Here is a 22830-nt window from a genome sequence, read left to right on the forward strand (position 1 = left end):
ACTTATCTCTTGAAAGTTTTAGAAAGTATCTTTTAATTTATTTCACATATGTGTATTTACATCAGAGGAAATTCACAACACTGAAAATAATACATTTACACATTCACAGATATACAGTTTTACACTCTCTTCCCTGTGAAGACTGGGCACTCATTTTTTCTATCCTTGTAATAATAACAATATTAATCCTCAGTGGACTGAACAACTGCTGGGTGTTACGAATTTTAAAGGGCACCATTTTGTACATGTGGGGTTATATTCTTCAAGCTGCTAGATGATGGATTATTTTAATCAAAGAAAAATGTCTCTTGCATGACATTTGCATAAGCTTCTAAAAACCATAAGTATATAAGTTACCTATTTCTCTTTTACCATGCTATCAATGATCCTCTGTAATAATCTCAGTTATCCTTGTAATAGTTATTAAAGTTGATTCGCAGTAGAAAGTCCTCCAAATGTGGTTGGTATCCTCTATTTACAAGTTTTGTTACCACTGGAAGAAAAGGAAAAAAGTAAAATGTTTCAATTAAGGTTTATATACTGAAATCAGTCTTTTCTTGACAGCATCCATACATTTTAATATTTTTTTTAAAAGCAGAAATCTGAAAACAACAGAAAAAAACATGTAATTTTACATCAGGAAAGCAGTTCAGTGCCTCTTTAGGAAAATATAAACTATTTCAAAAAAGATGCAAGAGAAAGATTACACATATCAATTCTAAGCTGCTTCTACAATAAGGTGGTATGTTCTTATCATAATGTCAGTTGACAAGGAATTATGTTTAGGTCCTGCTGTGACCTCTGCAAAAGGAGGTCTGCTGAAGTTTTCTTGAGTGGAGTCCATTGTGATAGAGGAAATCAAAGAGAAATTCCTGAGACAAACCCCTCAGCTCTGTGAATGAATAAACTGATTGTTCTAATCATCCTTAATAGCACAGGAAGAACCCTTCTAATAAACATACTTAACAAAAGGCAACAAGACCTCCCTGATTTCACAAACATCCCATGCACTACACTGAAGCAAATTAGCAAGCAGCAGTAACATGCAAGGAAGAAGGGAAGGTGTATAGTTAGAGGTTAGGGCCTGAGCTAAAGCCATTGAAGTCCACAGACTTTGTTTTGTGTTTCAATGGATTCTGGGTCAACCCAGTGTGAAAAAGAGCATTTCACAATACACAGTGACTGGGGGAACATGTGTAGATGAACAAGCACACATGTGCTTTGTAGTGCTTAATAAAGAGGGTGTAAAGAACTCAGTCACTCAGCATATTTCCTTACGGAATGGTCTATTAATCTCTGTCCATGAAGCAACCATAGATCTCGTAGTATGGGCTTAGGTAGCTCCCAGAGGTGTTATGACTTCCTGTAGAATTTGGAAGCAGCCATTCTAACTCATCCTGAAATATTTGTTTTTGATCCTTTGACACCATTTTTGGACACCCTTAAAGAATAAAAAGGGCAGCTCATTTCCTGAGGAATATATCTGACTAGAAGAATATTGCAGAAAATACATCTAAGGAAAACAGTCCCTTGGGTGCTGGGATTTCTAAACAGAATAAAATAAAACTATGAACCATCTTTGTATTCAGGGAAAGTGTAAGTAACTTTTAGTTGAAAAAAAAATAAAAAAAGCAAGGTCTGAAAAGAAAAAGAGAGTAAAGACAGATCAACTTCTTCATACTGTAGGCTAAGCTGACAGCCAAAAGAAATTTTATCATGTTAAAAGACACAGAGAATTTGCCAAATGATCTGTGTACCTGAAGAATACTTGCCTGGAGCTCTCAATACATAAGCTCCTAGTAGTACTAGGACTCTCAGCCTCAGTCCAAAATGGGAATCAACATTTTAAAAGCTAATAACAACAGTGATATTCAAGTAATGCAGATATACATGAAATTACTTTTAAGCTGTATCTAATTCTCACTGCTGCCAGTAATGAGTCCCAAAATTCAACTCCAGAGAAAAAGAAAATGTAAGCACATATATAGCTTAATGTCAAATATTTATTTTGCAAAGCAGCAAAGATTTGTGGTCAATTTTGGAATATCTGTTAGATGGAAGGTGTGGGGACTTTAACTGATAGATACACAGACCTTTGCTACAGCACACAGACCAAGAAACTCAGTTTTCATTTGCAGACTACATCTTCTAGCAGAAACACACTAAGTAAACATATCTTACTGCTGTTATACTATACTTCCTAAACCTTTTTACGGATTCTTCATTTGTGAGTTGACTCATATCACTTATCTTAGTCTCTAATTTATGCAAATTCTTACCTTTGAATAAGAAGTGGGAATAATACTTGAAGGTATTGTAAGACTGCTGCATCAAACCAAAGTTGGGATGAACAGCCATTTGCTTCCCTGCATCAAAGCTCCAAGATTGAGAGATCAGTTGGCTGCGGAACTTCAAAATGAGGCTGAAGATGCTGTGAATAATGTTCATCACAGGAGCTGCCTTCTCAGTCAACAGACCTCTAGCAAAACAAAAAATTTTTTAAAATTAGTTGAATCATTTATTGGCTGTAAGGAGGAAAAAAAAGGAGTAACCATCCTTTAGGTTTTCTCTTTAGTTTCTTAAAGAAATAAAAATAAGCCCACAAGACTGCAGCCAACTGTAATGGTGATTTCACAAACAGTGCCCAAACCTAACATGAACCAAGAAACTGACTTTTGCATTAGTATATCTGATTTCTAGAATGATTTCTGCATTGCAAAAGGGATGACATTTAAAAGCATATCATAAACCTTAAGGGATCATATAGTTTGCTAGTAATCACACACCTCATACACAGCAACCAAAGGGCTAAAAGCATGTGATTTCTAAAAGACTCTTGCACTGCTCACAAATCTGGATGGAGGCATTAGGTCACATTTGCTTCTTCAAAGTTCAGTTCTGCACACTGCACATGTATTAAAGGTATATATAACGTACAAAGGGAGTGTTTTACAATCCTTAACCAGGGTTATTTGTGCATACTACTCACGCACAATGAACGAGCATTCATTTATACAAGCTATAACAATGATAGGGTGAGAGAAAAATCAAACCAGGCCAAACATGCCCTCTAGCCTTCAGGTTAGAGCTGTGTAACTTCGATGTACTTGATGTTTGCAGTAGCAGAGTGAATGGAAGTTGGAGGCAACTCCAAAGAGCCTGGGGGAATGAAGATAGGCAGCTGAGGAAAAGCATTAAAATATGTATCTCATTATGTGTCAAGAATTTCCTTTCCCATTCCTAAGAGCATCTCTACTCTAGGCACTTTCGCATGTAAAGACTACTTAGTGTGTCAGGTAGAAGTCAGTTTTGCACAAACACATTAGCCCAAACAGATTGAAGCTGCCCATCCCATTCACTTAAATACTGGAAGTAAAAAATAAGTGTGCTAGTTTACCTGAAGATTGCTTTGTTAAGGTATTCAGCATGCGTTCTGTGAATTTCTTCTAGGTTGCCCACAGAAGACAGTTTATTTCCAAATTCACACCATGTAACATGAAGAATCTGATTAGCGATGTAACCTTGAATAACTTTCACAAAATGCTGCATTTCATGTTTATACAGCTGGAGCTGTCGAAACTGAACAGAATTTGATGCACGACTCACTAAAGCTGAAAATAAAAACAGAAATATCCTATCATCAGCACCCACTGAGACTCTCTGAAACCAGAATTTTTTAAGGAATGAAGGTTTCCATTAGCAGAACCTGTTTAAAATGCCAACTGAGTTTCTTTAATCAATTTTGGCTTTTGAAGCTTCACATGACTGCTTTAAATGGTATGTTTATAATCAGTTCTCTAGCAGAGAGCAATAAAAGCATTTTAAACAGTACACTCTCTAGTTCACTGATTATTCTTACCAGTGCGTTTTAAATGAAACCAAACATCCTTGAGAGTCCACACCATGTGCTTCAATTGTAGCAAGAAAGAGAAGATCTTGTTGTACTTATTCATGCAGCTCTCAGTAATGACAATATTCAGAGGCCAGTCAACCTAAAAGAAATAACTAAGAAATAACTGATCATACTACATTTTCATGTTAGAAATGACTATTTTACATACAGGTATTTTAGGGACATGTAACACATTAATATATGTATTTTAATAATGTAATACAATGGGCAGGCTAAGTAAATACTACAATTTCAATCACATGATTCTCAGACTCAATTTTTAAAGGTATTCCATTATTAAGAACATATTCTCTCTACCATGGTACCTAAGAATCACAGCATAACTGCAATACTACTTCTTTTCTATATACTTTCTTACCTTGTATCTTAGCTCTAAGCAGCTCAGAGCATCAGGTGCATTGGGCTTGAATACTTCTGGAAGGTACTTGAGTGCAAAAGAAAGATTGGAAGCAAGCTTGGTGTCACCATGAAGACTGTACTGCAATGCTTTATTTAGGATAGAATTAAGAACCAGTGGATTCAGCAGTTCACCAGGTGTTTGTCCTGATCCAAGCTACCAAAAAAGGAAAAAAAAATACACAGTAATAATCTCGTGGTGTTGACTTCTGAACGCAAGTGAATTAAAGTGGGATAGTAAAGTGGTGACTATCCTCTCTTGGGCACCATTCTCATAGCACCTGCAGCAGTTCTACCTCTGCAGGAGGGATGCATAAACAGCATACGATGCAACTTCTGAATTATTTACTGTCCAGAGCATCAGGGCAATCTGATACCTGCACTGATTTTCTTTGATATGCTGAACTGCATAGGAGCTGCTAAATATCCTTTCCACAGGGAACACAGCCTTTAGGCTCTAGTGGGACAGAAAACCAGGGATAGGACCTGCATTAGCTATCTGACTCCTGTCCGCCTCTCTCACCAACCTGGCACCCTCGGAGATATATAAATCGAGTACTTATGCAGCCTAAACACCTAAGTGCTTTCCCTTGCTGGGTACAAAGCATTCTTAGGGTTTGGAGAGCTGGAATAACTATCCTACGGCCATATATCTCCACTGGTAACCTGCTGCATTAACATGGGCTATCACTCCTACCTTGCTGCCTCACCCAAGAACACAGGGGTAAGTCACAAGAATACCATCTTGTCAGAGGGCCTAGCACCCTCTTCAGATGCCCTCCACACTGTAGGATGCTTGACATGACAATGTGTATGTATTATACAACACGAGCCTCTGTGCTGGGTCTCTGCCAATGGAAACAGGCTCTTCCAGTTTTGCTGCAAGTTGATGAGAAGGGACAGAGCAATAGTGTAGCAGCATTAATAGCATAATCTCACAGGAAAGAGTGAAATTCCCTTCCATAAATGCTGATCTGGCAAAATTAGAAATTATCATCCTCAGTGTAACAAATCGTTGTACTCTCTCTATTGCTAGGATTAGCAATAGGAAATATTACTCTTTTCCTTGGGACTTCCTTGGGGCATGGGCATCATTTCTGAGTTCTTCTGAGTGAAAATCTTTTGCTTCAGTCCTTACAGCCTTAACAGAATTCCTTATTATAAGATTTATTGACATGGCAAAAAGAAGAAAACGGCACAAGCCCCGATTCTAATTCACGCCATTCTCTCATTCCCATTCAAATTAATCCAGAGATATCAAGCCAGGGCAAATAATCAGAAAAACCACGAAGGATTCAGAAGACACAGCAACTACCTTCTCAAACAGCAGGTCACTAAGCGACTGAGCAAACTCCCCATCTTCCATTAGCAAGAAGTGTCTCAGTGCCTCAAAATGCTTCTCTACATTCAGTTCCACAAAGTAGTAATCAACTATTGCTTTGTTCACAAGCGAAACACTAAGAATAAAAACACACAAAAAGGGATCATTCTTACAAGCCATTCTTTCTTTACTCTTAAAACACAGCCATGCCTACAGCAATCAAATTAACTCTCCAGTACTTACTCTGGTATTTGAGACTACATGACATTCTCAGAAACAAAAGAAAATGAGAGGAAGCTTATGCTCAAAATTCTTCATCTAGAGCATGCCAGAATTAAAATGTATCACTATAGAGGAGTAGGTATTCAACAGCATTGCATAAGTATCTGAAGACTGGCTATACAATAACGATCATCAAAACATGTTGCTGAGCCTGGAGCAACATTTTTTCAATAGCTTTCTGGGTCACCTCCACGATTAGGTAGATTAGGTAGAACTACTAAACCCCTGCTAATAATATCCTAATGGATAAAGCTCTCACACCAGATACTGAGAGCAGGTCTATACTATAGTTTGAAGTATAGCATAGGTACTCAAACTAGTTTTAAACTAAGTCACATGCCAGGAATAGTTTAATCCTATCAGCATACAATTGAGGCTCACTTACTTTGCTGCTTTGTTTTGCTGAATACATCTGTACACAGATAGCTCTAGTAGCCAATTTGGTTGTTTAAAACTAAATTAGATCTTTCTACATTGAACTAAATTGGAATTATAGCACACTCAGAGTTAGTATATGGAAACCCCAAACCCACAACAAAGAAGATTCTAAATCACAAAGCATTTTAATACATCTGTGAATAATGGTTTTCTTGACAAAACCTGATCTTTTATGTATTATGTATTACATAATATTATGTATTATGTATTTTATGTATTAACTTTTGTTTAATATGCCATTAGATATACAAGGAAAATGGTCCAACACGTACGTGGTTTCCCTACTTATTCCAACAACAACAAGAACAACTTCTATTAATTCAAAACAGACTTAAAGAAGCTGGAGTTCCCACAGAAACAGTTTATATTACTACTTAAAATATAAATGAGCTTTTCAGTTAGTAGTGGACCATCCACTGAACCACTTCTGGAAGCAGAAAGAATATTTAAGAGCATAAACCCGTGCACAACTCTTGTCTCAGTAAAGAACTAATAAGATGGAATAAATTGCTAAATTATGGGTTCAGCACTTCTAACTAATACTCACTGTGATACAAGTGGAGCAGTAATAGAGCGTTTCATTAGCACTGGCAGAGATAAGAGCTCACTCAGTTGTACAGCTGTTTCATCTGTTGCCGACTGTACCATAGGATCCACAGGAAAAGTGTATGATCTTGGTATCACATGATGCAAGAGATGAGACACTGGTAGTTCTGCTAAATTTAAACATATTTAGTCTTTGTAAATTATCATATTTTAGCAATTTGATAATCTGTTTCTACTGATCTCTGCACACCCTTCTGGATTAGAAAATCATAATGTGTCAAAATGTATTACCCACCTTTATGCCTAGAAAGGGATTATTTAATTGCTACAGTTTGTAATACTGGTAATTCACTGGTAATTCAGATATTTTTTTTCTTGTGCTCAGATTTCTTGCTCAAGTTTACCAGATTTGCCTCCTTCTACTATTCCAAGAGTTCTACTCACACATTAGATCGTAACGATCTTGGTATTTTTCAGTACAATATTGGTCTGATAAGGCTTTCAAATAAGCTTGTTCTTTCTTCCATGTATCCTGTCCCTCTTCCTCTTCTGCAGTCTTGGGAGAATGAGCTTCAGAAATCAAGGCTGCTTGAGGCACACTATCTTGTGGAATTGTTTTTTCAGGTTCTTCTGCCTAACAGAAAAAAATGGATTAATTAGTGTTATGAAAGCTATTGACTTCAATTATTCACATCCGATGTGTTCTTACAGGTAACTGAATTGCTGCTCCCATTGAAAATAATACAGCTTGCTTACCTGTTTTTCTTCAGACATGTAAAAAACAATATGGCATTACAGTGATGAAGAGATTAAGAGAGAAACTCATTACTCTAACTACTTACTACTTCTGCGTAGAAGATGTACAGAAGAAATGGGATATTTCCACAACCACCTTTTTTCTTACCTGTAAGCTTTGCGAAGAATCTGGGGAAGAATCCTTGTTGACCACATTATTTGCAATTACTGTAATTACAAGTAAATTAAAGACAGCAATTATTTGGAACTGCTTATAATATTTAGTTCATACTACAGATCTGTCCCTGATGCTCTCCAAAATTTCTCTAAAGAATACAGATTGTCAAAAAAAATAACCACCCCAGCAATGGTTCTTCTCCATAGTCCAGCCCAGGCAGTTTTGTGCTTGTCCTTTTCACTGTATTAACACTGTTAGCATCAAATTGTTTAAAAAAGAATAAGAATTTCTTTAAAATTCAGAACACAAGTGGTCTACTGAAGACCACACTAGGTTCTGCTTTGCAAAGCTTCAGATCAGATTTTTTTTTAATGCTGCAGTAGGACAGGAAACAAGGCTATGCTGAAATTGTCTCTGTTTTCTAATAGAGTCTAAAAGCATATACAAGGAATCAAGTACCCCTTTGAACATAAATATTTAGTTTCTTTCATGAGGTCTTAAACAAATGCTGGATGAATAAACTTAATTTTATATTACCTTCTTGTTTCTCTTCTGTTATATCTACTTTATTGTCTTCTTTAGCACAAGTGTCAGGAAAGACTGGAACACTGTCAGATGACTGTGACTGTGGTGAAGTTTTTTTCTTGCCTTTTGATGTTTTTACTTCCTTTTTACTTCCTTCAGCAGGAGGTAATTCTTCATTGTAAAGAAGTACTTGAACTGTGGAGCTGGATGAGGGACCAGAAACGGTTTTACGATGAGGTATTGGGTCATTTTCTGTAGATGGGGCCCAGTTCCCTATTTGGATGCTTGACTGGGATGCATGGCCAAATGGGCTCCAACGAGATTTCAGAGGCTCTGTATCTGAAACTAGCTCTCCAATTCTAATGTGCGACTGTGATGCATGCCCATGGATATTCCAGCGAGGTCTAGCTGAGACAACCTCTGACATGTTTTCACCAATCTTAATATTGGCATCAGATGCATGACCATGGATGTTCCACCGAGGCCTTGTAGGCGCTACATTTGACACATACTCGCCAATCTTAATATTGGCTTCTGAAGCATGTCCATGAATATTCCACCTGGGCCTTGAGGGCTCTACCTCTGAAGCATACTCCCCAATTTTAATATGAGCTTCAGAAACATGCCCATGAACATTCCATCGGGGTCGGCAAGACTGAACATCAGAAGTAAAGCCGCTGATTTTTACGTGGGAGTCCAAAGAATGCCCGTACGGATGCGAATGTGGCTGATACGTGTCCACATGAGGCATGTATTCTCCCACTCTAATGCTGGCGTCAGATGCATGGCCCTGAATATCCCACCGAGGCCTTTTATAGTCTACATCAAATACATTTTCTCCAACTCTAATGTGTCCCTGCCAAACAGCAGACGGTCTGAGAACTGTACTAAAATCATACTCATTTTGCTGATACAATGGTGTATTGTCTTCTCCTTCCAGTGCTCCTCCCAAGAAAGGCTGATTTTTACTTATTTGAGAAGTCTCAGAAAGATCAGAGTTAATGTTTTGAAATGCTTCATCTAGCAAAGATCCTTCTATGCTAACAGCAACAGGTTGTTCATCTTGGGGTTTTAATAAAAAATCTTCTATATTCACATCAGATTCAGGCAAGGAGTTAGCAGTGTATAGAGGGCTGCATGCCTGCTCCGGACTTTGCAAATGGTATTCAGATCCTGGTGCTTCAGGCTGAAGATGCTGATCAGCCTTATCTTTTGTCGGATGTGGCATGGTCAATGCTTTGTCAGTAGAAGCAACATATTCTAGGCCGGTCTCAGATTCTTTCCCGCCAAGTCTCTCATTAGAATGCAAATGTTTCACAGATGACACCTACAACAGAGGTAATTATTACACTGTATGGCTAGTCATACAATCAAAATATTTATTAGGACACAACTTTATCAAAGTTTTCAGATTTCCATTTTTTCAGATGTACTATAAATCTTGTGTAACTACTCCCTATGCTGCTACAGTGAATATTCTGTTTCCTGAACTGAACTGAACCAAACCAATTCACTTTAGGGAAACCTAAAACAGCAATGGGAAGCTTATGTAAGAAAATAAACCCACCTGTGAACATGGATCTTCCACAACAATGTTGGTATCTAAAGCCAACGCGCACTGCTTGTAAGGAATAATATCTAATTTTCTCCTATAGTTTCCATTTGGAAGTTTCTCGAGCATTTCCTATATGTAAAAATGACAGAACCAAAAGCTTTTAAAGGTACAAATTACTAAATGTTCTAAACAGTATTTCTTAAATCCTTTTAGAAGATACCTCAATTCGCTTTTGATCTTCTAATAGAAAATTGAGACGGGCTGTTTCCAGTTTGTGTCGCTGGATTTTCCATAAAGCTCTTTGTTCCCTACGGGCTGCATCATCAGAAAGTTTGCTATAATGGTCAATTAATTCTTGCCTAAACGAAGGTAAAAATAAGACTAAAGTTACTGATTTTCATCTTACCTTTTATGAGACCTTTTTATACTTCAGAAATGAGAAATCTCTTTTTAAAACTAAAAGCCAGAGGCATCATTCATAGAGTAAAAACAAATGGAAAAAACAAGACTGTATTCTTAGTAGATGTGTGTTCTTTTTAACTATGCTAGTAGGTCACCCATTTTTATAAGAATGTTTAGATATACTAGAATAATATGAAATACAACTAAATAGATAACATTAACAATGAATTAGTTATACTACTCATCTAATTTCTCTGCTTTCTATCTCTGCTTTGACAAATATTTGACCATTTTTGCTGTTGTCTCAGTTTATAATTGCAAGACTCATTTAAAATTTTCCCTCAAACTCTGATCATAACAAAAAACAAACTGCATAGTGTTGGTGGAAACCAGTGGTTCCCAAATTTTTGAACTAGTGACCATTTCTAAATCTCAAAATCACTCACAGCTTACCACAAATCCTTACATCAGTCTCTTTATTGGTGACACTACCCTTGTTGAACAACATCTGGGAATTGCTAGTATCATAAATTGTAATGTAAAATAATTTTTCCAGAAATCTTTAAAATGATTATAGAATTTCTAAGTATTGGTAGACTAGTCATAGATATATTTACCTTGCCTTTTTTTCCAGTTCCTCTTCTAAAGCTTTCAGTCTTTTTTCCCTCTCTCTGAGCTCTCGGGCATAGCTGAAATCATCGTCAATCTCCTCTTGTTTTATTGCGAGGCGACGCTGTAAAAATATTTGAAACTCTTAAAAGCTATACTCAACACCAGTTGAGATGTACACAACTGCAAGAAGTTGTTATATGGAAGCTATCCATATAACTTCAGTACAGTAAAATCAAAATATTCTTTCAGTATTTGCCTAGAAAATACACTATCCTTTAGAAATACACAAATAAACACCTCTTGATCTCTTGCAAACTGCTCTTTCAACTTCTGAAACTGTTCTCGTTTCTTCACATCCAAAGCCATTCGCTCTGATATTTGTCGATCTGTATTATAATAAAGATATTGTTATTTCACATCAACAAATGCATGAAAAAAATACACAAAACTTCATTGCAACTTACCATTAATGGCTTTTAGTACTTTGCTAGCAGTTTCTCGAGCGTGAACAATTAACTCTTGTTTGGCTATTTCCATGCGCAAATCCTAGAAGAAAAATTCCCACCTGGTATTTGTTTATTACTTTAGACTTGAAAATATACTGTTGCAATGACAGCTGCACCCTTTGAAATGGTTATTAATCTACGGTCACTGTAAATGTATAGGAATAATGTAAGCAATTAAATTGAAAGTCTATATTTTGTCAGTTTAATTAATATTGAAAGTTTATTAATATCCCACACATTACATTAGACCAAATCAGTCTGATTTATACACTAAATTGATGGCATTTGACAGACATAAGTCTGTTTCTATTAAGAGTGTTCAGATGAAACAGCCAATAGGGAGAGCCTCAGCTGCTTACTAATTAGTTTATTGCATTTGTCAAATTATAAGCTAACAGAATCTTTTCAAAGCTTTCCAATGGAAGTCAAGAACTCATTAAAAATATGAAAATAACAACAAACAACAACATGTCACCTAATTTATTAAAAATTAGATTAAAAGTTTACTTGGTATGATAGCAGTTCAGACAGCAATTGATCAACAGGAAAAATCTGATCATGAAAGCAAATTCTTTCAAAGTCACAATAAATATGAAAAATTATATTTAAGGAAACAAATTCCAGCAATAAGATCTTTATTCATTTACCTTTTCTTCCTTGCTTATTGAACTGTATCGGGCAATTCTTTCCATTCGACCTACATACACTGCACAATCTCTTTCTATTTCTTTCAGCTCCTCAAGGGAAAAAATAACTGAAATTCGCGGAACAGGTATGTCTGACCAACAAATATAATGCTGAAAAATAATGAGAAATTTCTATTTAAATATATTTTTAAATTATAAAATGTTAAATTATTAACTCACATTATAACTTAAAAAGTAGCAACATTTCAAGATATTGAAACAAGAGTCCGCATAGAATCTAAAATTCTTAATGAAAAATCTTTTGAGCATACTATAGCATTCACAGAAGGAGACAGAGGTACACTGTTCAGAACTCAGATCACTGGTCAAAGCTGAATTCTTACATCTCCTCCCTCAGAATTGCATAGGCATTTAAAATCTGAGATACTTTTATACTAGCAATGTTCTAAATGTCTAAAATTCTGCTTTTCTGAATATCAAATCTACCAAGAATGAGCAACTCGGCACTGAATGAGTCTCTCTTATCAAAAGTGATCTTAATTAGATTTATATTTACTTATATCTCTCCTCAGACTCCCAATTAATAGAAGATTGGAACTTAACTAACACAACAGTAAGCTCTACACAAAACACATCAGTTAGAAATATGACCAGTGCACATCACAGAGTACCTATTCTGTAAGCTAAGTATCTCAGTTCCTTGTGCTTCCCTTTTCCCTCTCTAAACCTCTGAAGCTGTTCTACTCAGCATAGAAAATGGATCGGTTAACCGCAAGAAGAGAGTACACAAGCTCGCTCACACTTGGATTCTCCAACCTGCTGTTATAGGCCAGAAGATGGGATACCCAGAGCTACATTCCTGGGGCTGTGTCAGCCTCAGTAAGAGGGAAAAGCCAGTTGTTCAGGGCACTTTCATGGAAAGGGATAATATGTGGCTGCCACTCTCAAACAGACAGAGTATGTTTGAACATGGGCTCCTATATCCTAGGGGAATTTTCTATTAAGATACTGTGTTAGTGACTGACAAAGCTATATAATGTTTTATAATGGAAATGATGGTTGACATTGCTTTACACAGAGCCCAGTGCTATGGGCACGCTTGAATCATGATTTGAGAACACTTACTGGAGCAGCCTGCTAGGAGAACCAGCAAAGGGGACATTTCACTTGAGACATTAGGCTTATGCATGATGGGAGATACTGAGCTGCTCAGCTCTGACAAGACTGGGCAGCTCAGACCTTACACAGAAATAGAATTCAACACACTCAGCAAAGAGTGCCTACAGACTTCAGAAGCCTCAGTGGTTGTTTCACTGTTAGAGGTATTTATAGAAGAGGGAAGACACTAAGTAGTTTAACATGTTCTTCTTAACAAGGAGAAGACCTGTTCTGCAAAATAGGAATGAACTGTTTAAGTGCTTCTCAGAAATGTAGCAGTAGACAGAGCTGAAATAAAAGTGCTATGCAAAACTGAGTCAAGATTTAGTGACAGAAGTGTTTTTAAACAGACAGAACAGTGTGAGTTGTGTGAAGAATGGAGGGTATGTGCCTGGAAGGATAAAACTGCTTTCAATACAATGGAAAATCAGAAGACTAGAATGTACATGGTATATCATAAATTTGATGTTACTAAGAAATTATATTTCTGCAGTGAGGTGTTAGCAAGTAGAGTAGATAATCAGCTCACAAATATCTGACAGTAAATAATTATTGTACATGAATCAAAATTGTGCTTATGTAGTATCACTTATCAATAAAAGAGCAAGTTTGCTAAAAAAAAAAAAAAAAACTAACAAACTTGCTCTAAAGAGTCATGGTTTTTACAATGTTGTAAGAAAGAACCTAATCAATACTTACCCTAGGACAACACAATTTCAGTAAGTTTATGGTTTTCCCACATATATACACATCATTAGCAATATGTTTAAGAAATATAGGGACACAATCCTCTACTTCTTTTGAAATTAAAACATAGCCATGAGTCCAGTAATGTTTATCTGCACATCAGACAAAAAGATGAAAGTATAAATGTCTAATTAAATAATTAACACAGCACAGATTGCATAAATTAATAATGTTCATATACATACTGTACCTCTGAAAGAAAGATAATCCTCATTCACCTGGATCATGAATTCGCCATAAACATCCCTGAATACACCACTGTATACCCAATCATAGATAAATCTAAAAAAAAAAAAAAAAAAAAAAAGGAAAATCAATCCTCTTACCTTTTCAAATTTATTGCAGCCAAATAGTAAGTATATTCTTTAAGACATCAAAGGATACCACGCTATGATCAGGATAAAAATAAGCAATTGAGCACTGTTGCAATGATACTAATCTAAAGACATACACAAGACAGTATCTCTGCTTTCTTTCTCAAAAGAAACTGCCTTTATATTGCACATTTCAGTGAAAAATATTTAAGATCAAAGAGCATTGCCTGAATTAAAACAATCTTTTTATTTCTGTACATTCAATTACTAAGTACAGATTTCTGGAGACCTCTTAATATATCAGGCACATCTAAAGCTCAGGGAAAGAAAACAGGAAGGATTTATTTTCAGCAGATATAACTCTGGCAGGGAGAAACAGGAAAGAGTATAAAACAAAGATACAATACAAAATACTTTTTCCTTGGAACTAGAGACATTTTAAATATATATGCAGAAATGACAACTACTATTTTAGAATACCTGCTCATGCTTTTTCATATTTCCTCTGAGTGATAAAAAGCTTTTGAACAAGTACAAAAATAGAATTATCTGAAGCTATAGATAAAAAAAGCTCAGAGCACCTTCGAGCTAATGCTTTGTTTTCCTACTAGTTGCAATACTAGCACGGTTTCTAGATGATGGTTCAGTATAATAAAAAAAAGAAACGTTAAGGACAGAAACCACAGTTCAATTTTAAGCTTATAAGTAAAAATATTAAAACCTTTTTATATGTTAAAACTCATGTTTCTGAGATTTATGAGAGCAACAACAACTTCTATTAGTTTATTTCTTTCAGGTTAATGAATGAGTAAGCTAACACTTTCTTCAGACAATAGGTGTCTTCTTCCATGGCAGCCCTGATTGCTTATAGGACTGTTGTTTTGATAGCGATATGAAACAAATTTAGGTGTCAGTCCCATAAACACTATGTACAAGTAAGTGTCAGAATTTTACTAGAAGTGATGGCATATAAGAAGAAAAATTAAAAGTTTGAGTCTTAAATTTCAGTGTGAATTTTCAGGGCCAGCAGCCAAAAACAAAACAGAACAATAAAAAAAAAACTTATGTATGACTAGATCAGTAAATAAATATATATAAATAAAACCCTTATGTTAATGTGTTGAAAAAGTGTGGGAAAGAAGGAAGGCAGTAAAATGAATGAATTTCATGTGTGTTTTGCAGACAGAGCCACAGCTTATATTCCCTCTGAAAACGTTAAAAGGCATTGTTAAATTAGCAGAGTTACTCACCAGATCATTAATTCAGAACTGCTCTTAAACACAATTATTCAGAGAACAGTATGCACACACCTTGTGTATGGCTCACAGCTGGTCTTTAACAAAGACAGAAGAACTGGATAATGCTCGTTGCTACAGTTGTTGAGAGCCTCTTTGTACAGGTATGAAAGCAATTTCACACCCTGAAAAAATGAAGAATATTCTAATGTTAGACAACAAATTCCACTATACTAAAGTCAAGCATAACTTTTTTCTCGGCTTTTTTTGCAACTGAGACTAACACTAAATATTTTATGTAAAATCCTACCTAATTTTATTTGGCGTATTTTAATATTCTAAATCAAATGAAATATAAAAACATGAAATCAATGATCACCGTAGGAAATGAAGCATCAGCTCCACCACTGATCCCCAGCGCTGTTGTTCCTATGCCACAAAGTTCAGCTAAGTATCTGAAACACAATAGTATTGAAACATACATAGTATCTTTTAATCAGAAGTCTCTGAGATCATAGTAATGTGAAGTTTGCTGTAGTTCAGTATCATACAACAACAGTATAGTATCATCTGAATGATAATACAGATAACAAAGAAATGGAATACAATATACAAGTTATAAAAGAAATGGAGGTTCATCTAGTTTAAAAGACTTCACACTTTTTCCCTAGAATCTTTGGGGACATAAATAAATCTTTTCACAAAAATACAGGAAAAATGCTGAAGACTGTGTAACAATGTCTGTCTAATACTGTCCCTTTTCGCATGTATGATGAAAGAGACTGCATTTTTATTCCCTGAATAGCTTAGATATTTAATGTTATTATCTTACCTCAACTGACGACCTAATTTTCTGAAGAGAAAACTGATTGTTAGAAGACTTAAAGTAGGAGGTGTTGACAAAACACAGGCTCGGTAATATTGAAGATACTTTCTCAGCCCACTTGTGAATGCCTAGTATCGACAGAAAATATTTACAGTCTTACTCTTAAAGCTGTTAATAGCCTATCTGTATCTCACATCAAGTACATCAGCAGGAAAACAAACCCCTTTCCAAGCAATTTTTTGCATGAAAGTAAAAGGAACTCACCATGCAACTTAAGACATCCAAGTTAGCCAGCTGGCTCCTCTATACCTTTTATAAATGCATTGCACAGAGATTATACTCTGGCAGAGTATAATAAAGCATGTTGGTTCAGCTTCTTTGAATTGCCATTTTGAGGAAGTACTAACTAACAGCCACAAGATGAACTTAGGAAAACCTGTACAGTTTTCATGTTTAACTTGCGTTTTGAAAAAAAAAAATCCCAAAATGTCTAGCTTTTTCTAGCAAGACAGAGTTTCTTTTCTCCTTTTGAAATACATACACATTTTCTATTAACATTACTGTAAATCAAATATTCAGAAGGAATTCATTTTCATAATTGATCATCACTGAATTCTATGTCTTAGAAAGAGATGAATTCATCTGATATTACACAGTGCACATATAGTTCAGCACAATACACTGATGACTGTTAGGGAAAAAAATTACACATAATAAATAACAAAGATGGTGAAGAAGTAATTAAAGTTATTGAACATCATGTTTCTCCATTTTATTTCAGTTTCATTTCTAAAAATAATATATGTATTTATATACACATTCAGTATATAAAAACCCATCGTATTTTAATGTATAAACATATAATGTTTATAAAATGTCTAAAAAAATAGTGTTCCTTTAGTTCTCAAGAGAACAACAGAACTAAACAAATCACACCTCAGGTAATGAAGTGCTTTCATCTCTTGTTTCAATGCCTGTAAGCCCTAGATACACACAGCTCTGATTTAAACACGGTTTCACAATGGCAATGCTCATTGAAAAACTGGGATCGGCAAATCTAAAAACTTGCACTGAAAATGCTTTGCAGTTCTGCACAGTGCAGGCATTCCAGCTTCACCTGAAATCAGATTTATCTTCTCTATCTAAAATAATCAGCCCATTCAATTTAGATGATAAAATAAGATTGCATTACCTGAAATACAAGTCCTTTGTTGTATGAAGAATCCAGGACTGGCTGAAGAGAGAAACGACTTAGCCGTGTGTAGTACGTTCCATATTCTGCCACTTCTGAGAGTAGATTGTGCATTGTCTCTGGTGAGGTTCCAGATACGTAAACCCCCTCCTTTATCACAAATGTCTGAGCAGCCTAAAATGACATGAAGAAAAAAAAAAAAAAAAAAAAAAAACAGCTTCAAAATTTTAAAGATGTATTTGGATTTAAAATAGCAAATATTTACATACAAAAATAATAGCAGACAAAAGTATACTTCAGGTACTCTGGTTACTGAAACTCTATGGTTAGAACAGCGTGAAAACACATTAAATTTTAGCAAAATTTCAGGAGCAACAATGATATTTTCAAACATACAGAATAAGACCATTTAATGCTTTAATGAAAACCCAATCTACAAAGATACTTGAATTTCTATGGTCAAGAATTCTTGAACCAATTTTCACTTAGAGGACTACAGACATTCTTTGCCAGCTGTATTACAACAGTATTACTACTGCAACACGTCAATACCTCCTTACTGCATTAAGGTCACATTTACCTTTTTAACAATATTCGTAACTGTAAGATCTCAAAAGAAGCAGATCTAATCCTTCTGAGAGCATCTCTACCAAACCTTAGATGCAACTAAGAACTGCAGTTAAAGTGTCTTCCATACCTGATTGAGTGAAAATGTAGTAGATACCACACCAATGAGGACATTCAAGACATCTTTAACAAGTTCAGGTTCTTTCATTAGCACAAGTTGTGGAAGCTGAAGTACAGTATTACTAAATAGCTGCAATTCCCCTTCTCGAAGTTTGTAAAATTTGTCAAAAGCTTCTCTCCCAGCTTCAGTAAGGTATGGTTCCTCTTTTTTACCTGGTGGGCTGTGTCAAAGTAAACAAACATTAAAAGGTGACTATATGAAAAGGAAATACAAATGAAATATACCTCCTAAAAAAAAAGCAAAAACACTTCTGATTTTTACAGTCAGTAATATGTATTGTTCACAGAAAAAAACTGCTACTAGCATCATACTAGTTTATCAAAGGAAACTGCGTTCAGTCAATAAAACAGTAGCCATAATTCAGTACAGTGAAGAAACTTGTAGATAATCTGAGCATCTGTTCAGAGACAGAATCCTTGATGCAGAGTTACCAAGCTTCTCTGGTGGCTTTCCCTGCAGCAGTTTTCACATTAGTAAAACAAGGGCCATATATATAAGATTTCCAGGGTCAATGTAATATTAATATTAAATTACTTTAAAAAGAAATATGCTCAAAATATTATGACTTAAATTAACACATTTTAGTTCTTTCCAGTGAGGATAGCTAATCCTTCCACAACAAATTCTTCTTCCAGCTTCCAAAAATAATGAATTGTAGCAGTATTCATTACATTAAATCTGTCAGGCATATGGGCTTTCTTTGAATCTGAGAGTCCTACAGACTAAACACATCAAGAAAAACTGTCTTGTTACATGAACAAAACTAGAGAGAGCAACAGTGGTTTTGGAAAATCAGATCGAGGGAATAAAAATAAGCTTCTGAGGCTTGAAATTGAAAAAAAAATATCATATGACACTGCAACAGATGCAGTACTAGACCATAACTTAAAAAAAAATCACAGAAGTTATAAAGAGCAAGGTTTCTCTCAGAATTAGGTCCACTACCATCCAACAGGAAAAACTTGCTATCTGTACTTTCTTTTTCAGATTAAAGTGCTATCAAGCTTTTAACAAGACTATACAGAGCCTTCTTTCAGGAGATATATCTTCTCTTTAACAGTTAAAAAAAAACTCTAAGTCTAATAATACCATAAAGAAATCAGTTATAAAGTTTCTGTTTTGATAACAGATATAAGAAAAAAGTAATACAACACTGGGAGATACGAGTTTAAGTTTTTTAGTACAACTACCATTATCTCTTTTGAAACTGAAAATCTGGAATAATTTTAGAATGGAATTGCATAGTCCATAAGAAGTCTGATTAATAAGAAAAGCATTCATTTTGCACAAGCAGTAAGTGTTTCATTAATACCTTTGGTATTTTTGATAAAGATTTTTTAATCTCCTCCTATGAAACGATTAACTGGAGTCTTAAGAACCAGTTTGCAGAAACTGCAGGACCTTTATTTCCTCTCTCAATTATTACAGCAGCATACTGAATTCTGTGTATTAGTTTTGCACGTTTCCTTATATGCTCCTGTATGTCCTTATATACTGAGGTCACTTGGAACTAAGATGAAATGCACCTTGACACACATACAGATGATGCATATTAAGTTTGCTAGTAACATCAGACACATACTATCCAATTCTTTCCCAACATCTTCGTTTGCTGGGTCCGTAATTAAGCACCGCATCCCACAAGTCTATGTCTGGCGTTATGCTGGGCTCTGACTGGGAATCAGGAGTCAGATTGGATGCTGACTGGAATCCCTCATCTTCTGACTGGTCTATACTTTGAGGAACCTGTCAAAAGAGGTTATATACTATACATGAAAGAATACTACTGCAGAAACCTATGCTAATATAGAATAGGTTTTGCTATCATTTGTAATACAGTGACTGAATGTTTTAATGTTTTTTCCCTTTTATATTAAGTTTCTCTTGTAAACATTCTTTAATTTTTTATGTCTGTGGGTACCACTACCTATACATAAAACAACAATCATCATCAAAATAATACATTTTGCTGGTATTAACATTGAAACTTATTCCTTCTGTAAGCATACCAGCTGACTGAGAATCTCATCTCTGGACATTCAACAATACGCAACACTCCAGTAAAGTAATACTGCACAGAGTATCCTTTCAATAAATGATTCAGGCCCTAATTCTTCAAATTTTTATAACTTTTTTTAACTATAATTAATTCCATTTGTTAAATCTGTTCACATACAGAAAATATGCAAGTATCTATATCCTCAGTACCACACCCTAAACTCCTGCCTATTCTACAGGATTTGCACGTGCATTTTACTAAAACACCTGATTTTAGTAAAAGCCAACCTTGACAAGACACATTCAACTAAAGCATAGCACGTTCCTCAAAAAATTTTCCAGTCTGATGGAAAAGGTACAATGCTTATCAAAACAGGTTCTTCCTCCCCTTATTTGCAGTCTACATTGATGTGCACACATTAAATGGCACACGGGTTTTCTTTTTTAATGCGTTTGCCTTCAGGCTTCTATTAAGACATCAAATAACTGGAACTGCATAAACTACCCATACGTTAAACAGAAGGAACAATATAATGATTAAAAGTACAGAAACATAAAAAAAAAAAAAAACTACTTACACTTTGAATAAACTGGAAAGAAGAGAAAAAAAGAACAAATTTGTTTATCTAGTACCTAGTAATGTTATATGAAAATATAATATAGCAAAAGTAAATAGAATTGACAGCAAAAGGAAAGTAAGATGTACCAGAAACTGTACACACTGAAAAGCACATCTGTCTATATATATGGACAGTGGGAAGTATGAGGTTTAACGAAAATTAACAACTGAAACAACTGGTTTAAGATGCAATAAGCCAAGGAAACACAATAAATAAGGCAGTGTAATCTGAATAGCAAAACACATTCAGACAGGAATGCTTATGCAATCAGTCTGAACAGAAGCAAATAACCACGTAAAGAAGCTCAAAAAAAAGCAGGCAAAAATGTAAGCAAAAGATTACCAGGGTGGGGAAGGAACAGATACAGCTGATGCCTAAATTTCATCTGGCCTATGGCCAGATGACCTTTTTAAGTACATCGCTACAGAAGACACCAAGATTTTCATTATCATACATCTCTGCATCTGAAAAGCCTATCTGGCTCTCAACAAGGAAAAGAATTCCCGTTCCAGCTTAAATTCAACCACTCATGTTTCTATTATACAAAAAAATTACTGCATATATTTAAGAATTTCTAAATAGCATATTGGAAGCATGCATTCACTTTGAATCAAAACTAAATGATACCATACTTTAATTGCAAGTCCAGACAAATCTGCATTGTCAGGCACTGGTGGTAAATCCAACTTGATGTCCATATCGTACGTACGGCTGTGGACCAGAGCACCAAAGAGTGAGACCCGTGTTTCTTTCTCAAACTTGTCACCAGCAGGATAGCTTTGCGAGAACAACCCGATGGCAGGGAGTCCTGTCCCAGGTGCAGCCTCCATTATCTGAAGTGTCTTCTGAATAACGTCATTGAACTGACACTCTTCATTTGTGATTAGAGATTGTGCATCAGCTTCAAATACGCTTACATCATAATAATCATAACCCTGATATTTGACATTTCTCCCAACATATTTGTTGTTTAGAAAATAGTCCTTTTTTTGTGATACAGGCTGAGGAGGCCCTGTTCCAGCAAGCTGTACTAAGAGATCCAAGATAGAATTAACTTCAGTAAACGGCAGGCAATCAGCTGTCTCCAGTTCTTCCACAAGACTCTCCAACCTATCTGCTTGAGCACTCAGACCACCCACTCTCAAGTTGAATGACAGCATCAAAATTTTGTTTTTCACTGGAAGCTTGGAAACATTTGACTGCAGCTTACGAGCCTCATCTTGGAAAAGGTTCACGAACAGGGCATTATATGCAACCCTTTTCAGATTTTGCTTAGCCCTCCTCTTGCAAATCCTCCTTCTGCCCAGGTGGACTTTCCATGACAAACCTGCCAGGTGTGCTTCACACAAATCACCAAACAACTGTGTAATGCTCTCCATTTCAAATCCAACCGTCAGTTTACAACAATTACACTTTTATGCTGGGTCTCTGGTTTCATCTGAAGAACTAGAAAATACCAGAAAAAAGATGAGACAGTTTTGTGACTGTCCATGCATATGAGAACTTCATACATTTTAACCTAAACTAAAACAAAGATAACCCAAAGTGGGAGAAAATTAACCCAGTACAAAAAAAAAGAGTTATTAAAAATAATATTATAGTTCTAGTCACCAGCTTATTTTTCAGAGGTGCAAGCTTAACTGCAGCGGCCCCGAAGGGGCCGGCCGGGCTCCAGCACCCCCACCCCCGACCCTCGCAAAGCATGCCCCAAGAGCAGCCCGATGACCCCAGCCCCTCCGGCTCCCAAGCCTGCTGCCCAGCACCCAGCCACCCCGGGCGGGGCCGGGCCGGGCCGGCCCTGCCGTACCTGGGGCGGGTGGTGCCGCCGCCCGGTCCCCGCGCAGGCCGCAGTGGCGCCGGCCGCCTGCCGCCGCGCAGCGCCGCTACGTCATGGCAGCGCGACGGGCGGCGGCGGGAAGCGGCCGGGCGCCCTCCG

General features: G+C 36.1%; 1 protein-coding gene across 4 annotated transcripts; it reads right to left on the bottom strand.

Annotated features, from left to right (window-relative positions):
• Positions 1 to 22764, bottom strand: TUBGCP6 (tubulin gamma complex component 6). 4 transcript variants are annotated; one of them, XM_062582960.1, is made up of 27 exons: positions 22702 to 22764; positions 21527 to 22340; positions 19859 to 20022; positions 18226 to 18436; positions 17529 to 17702; positions 16343 to 16464; positions 15890 to 15965; positions 15586 to 15695; positions 14152 to 14243; positions 13914 to 14053; positions 12057 to 12206; positions 11368 to 11449; positions 11201 to 11289; positions 10909 to 11024; positions 10110 to 10248; positions 9902 to 10018; positions 8347 to 9661; positions 7801 to 7859; positions 7341 to 7530; positions 6898 to 7066; positions 5625 to 5766; positions 4272 to 4466; positions 3860 to 3992; positions 3398 to 3611; positions 2280 to 2479; positions 1279 to 1441; positions 406 to 493 (listed from the first exon to the last, which is right to left on the bottom strand). In XM_062582960.1, the coding sequence occupies exons 2-26, from the start codon at positions 22271 to 22273 to the stop codon at positions 1290 to 1292; spliced, it is 5298 nt and encodes a 1765-aa protein (XP_062438944.1). In that variant the 5' UTR covers positions 22274 to 22340; positions 22702 to 22764; the 3' UTR covers positions 406 to 493; positions 1279 to 1289. The 4 variants fall into 4 exon arrangements, with proteins under 4 accessions (XP_062438961.1, XP_062438952.1, XP_062438944.1 ...); XM_062582953.1 differs by having other exon boundaries at positions 5622 to 5766; XM_062582977.1 differs by lacking the exon at positions 1279 to 1441 and having other exon boundaries at positions 1 to 493.
• Positions 22765 to 22830: the final 66 nt, after the last annotated feature.

This window comes from Rhea pennata, chromosome 1 (genome assembly GCF_028389875.1).
Source record: "Rhea pennata isolate bPtePen1 chromosome 1, bPtePen1.pri, whole genome shotgun sequence".
Lineage (NCBI taxonomy): Eukaryota > Metazoa > Chordata > Aves > Rheiformes > Rheidae > Rhea > Rhea pennata.

Bases quoted from the DNA above. Each gene is read 5' to 3' on its own strand.
- TUBGCP6 (XM_062582953.1), bottom strand. From the start codon at position 22,273: ATGGAGAGCATTACACAGTTGTTTGGTGATTTGTGTGAAGCACACCTG. The intron at 14,244-15,585 runs GTGTGTGCATAC...TTTTTTTTTTAG, and splicing joins AGCTGTGAGCCATACACAAG to ATTTATCTATGATTGGGTAT. The intron at 1,442-2,279 runs GTAAGAATTTGC...TTATTCTTTAAG, and splicing joins TTCCCACTTCTTATTCAAAG to GGTGTCCAAAAATGGTGTCA.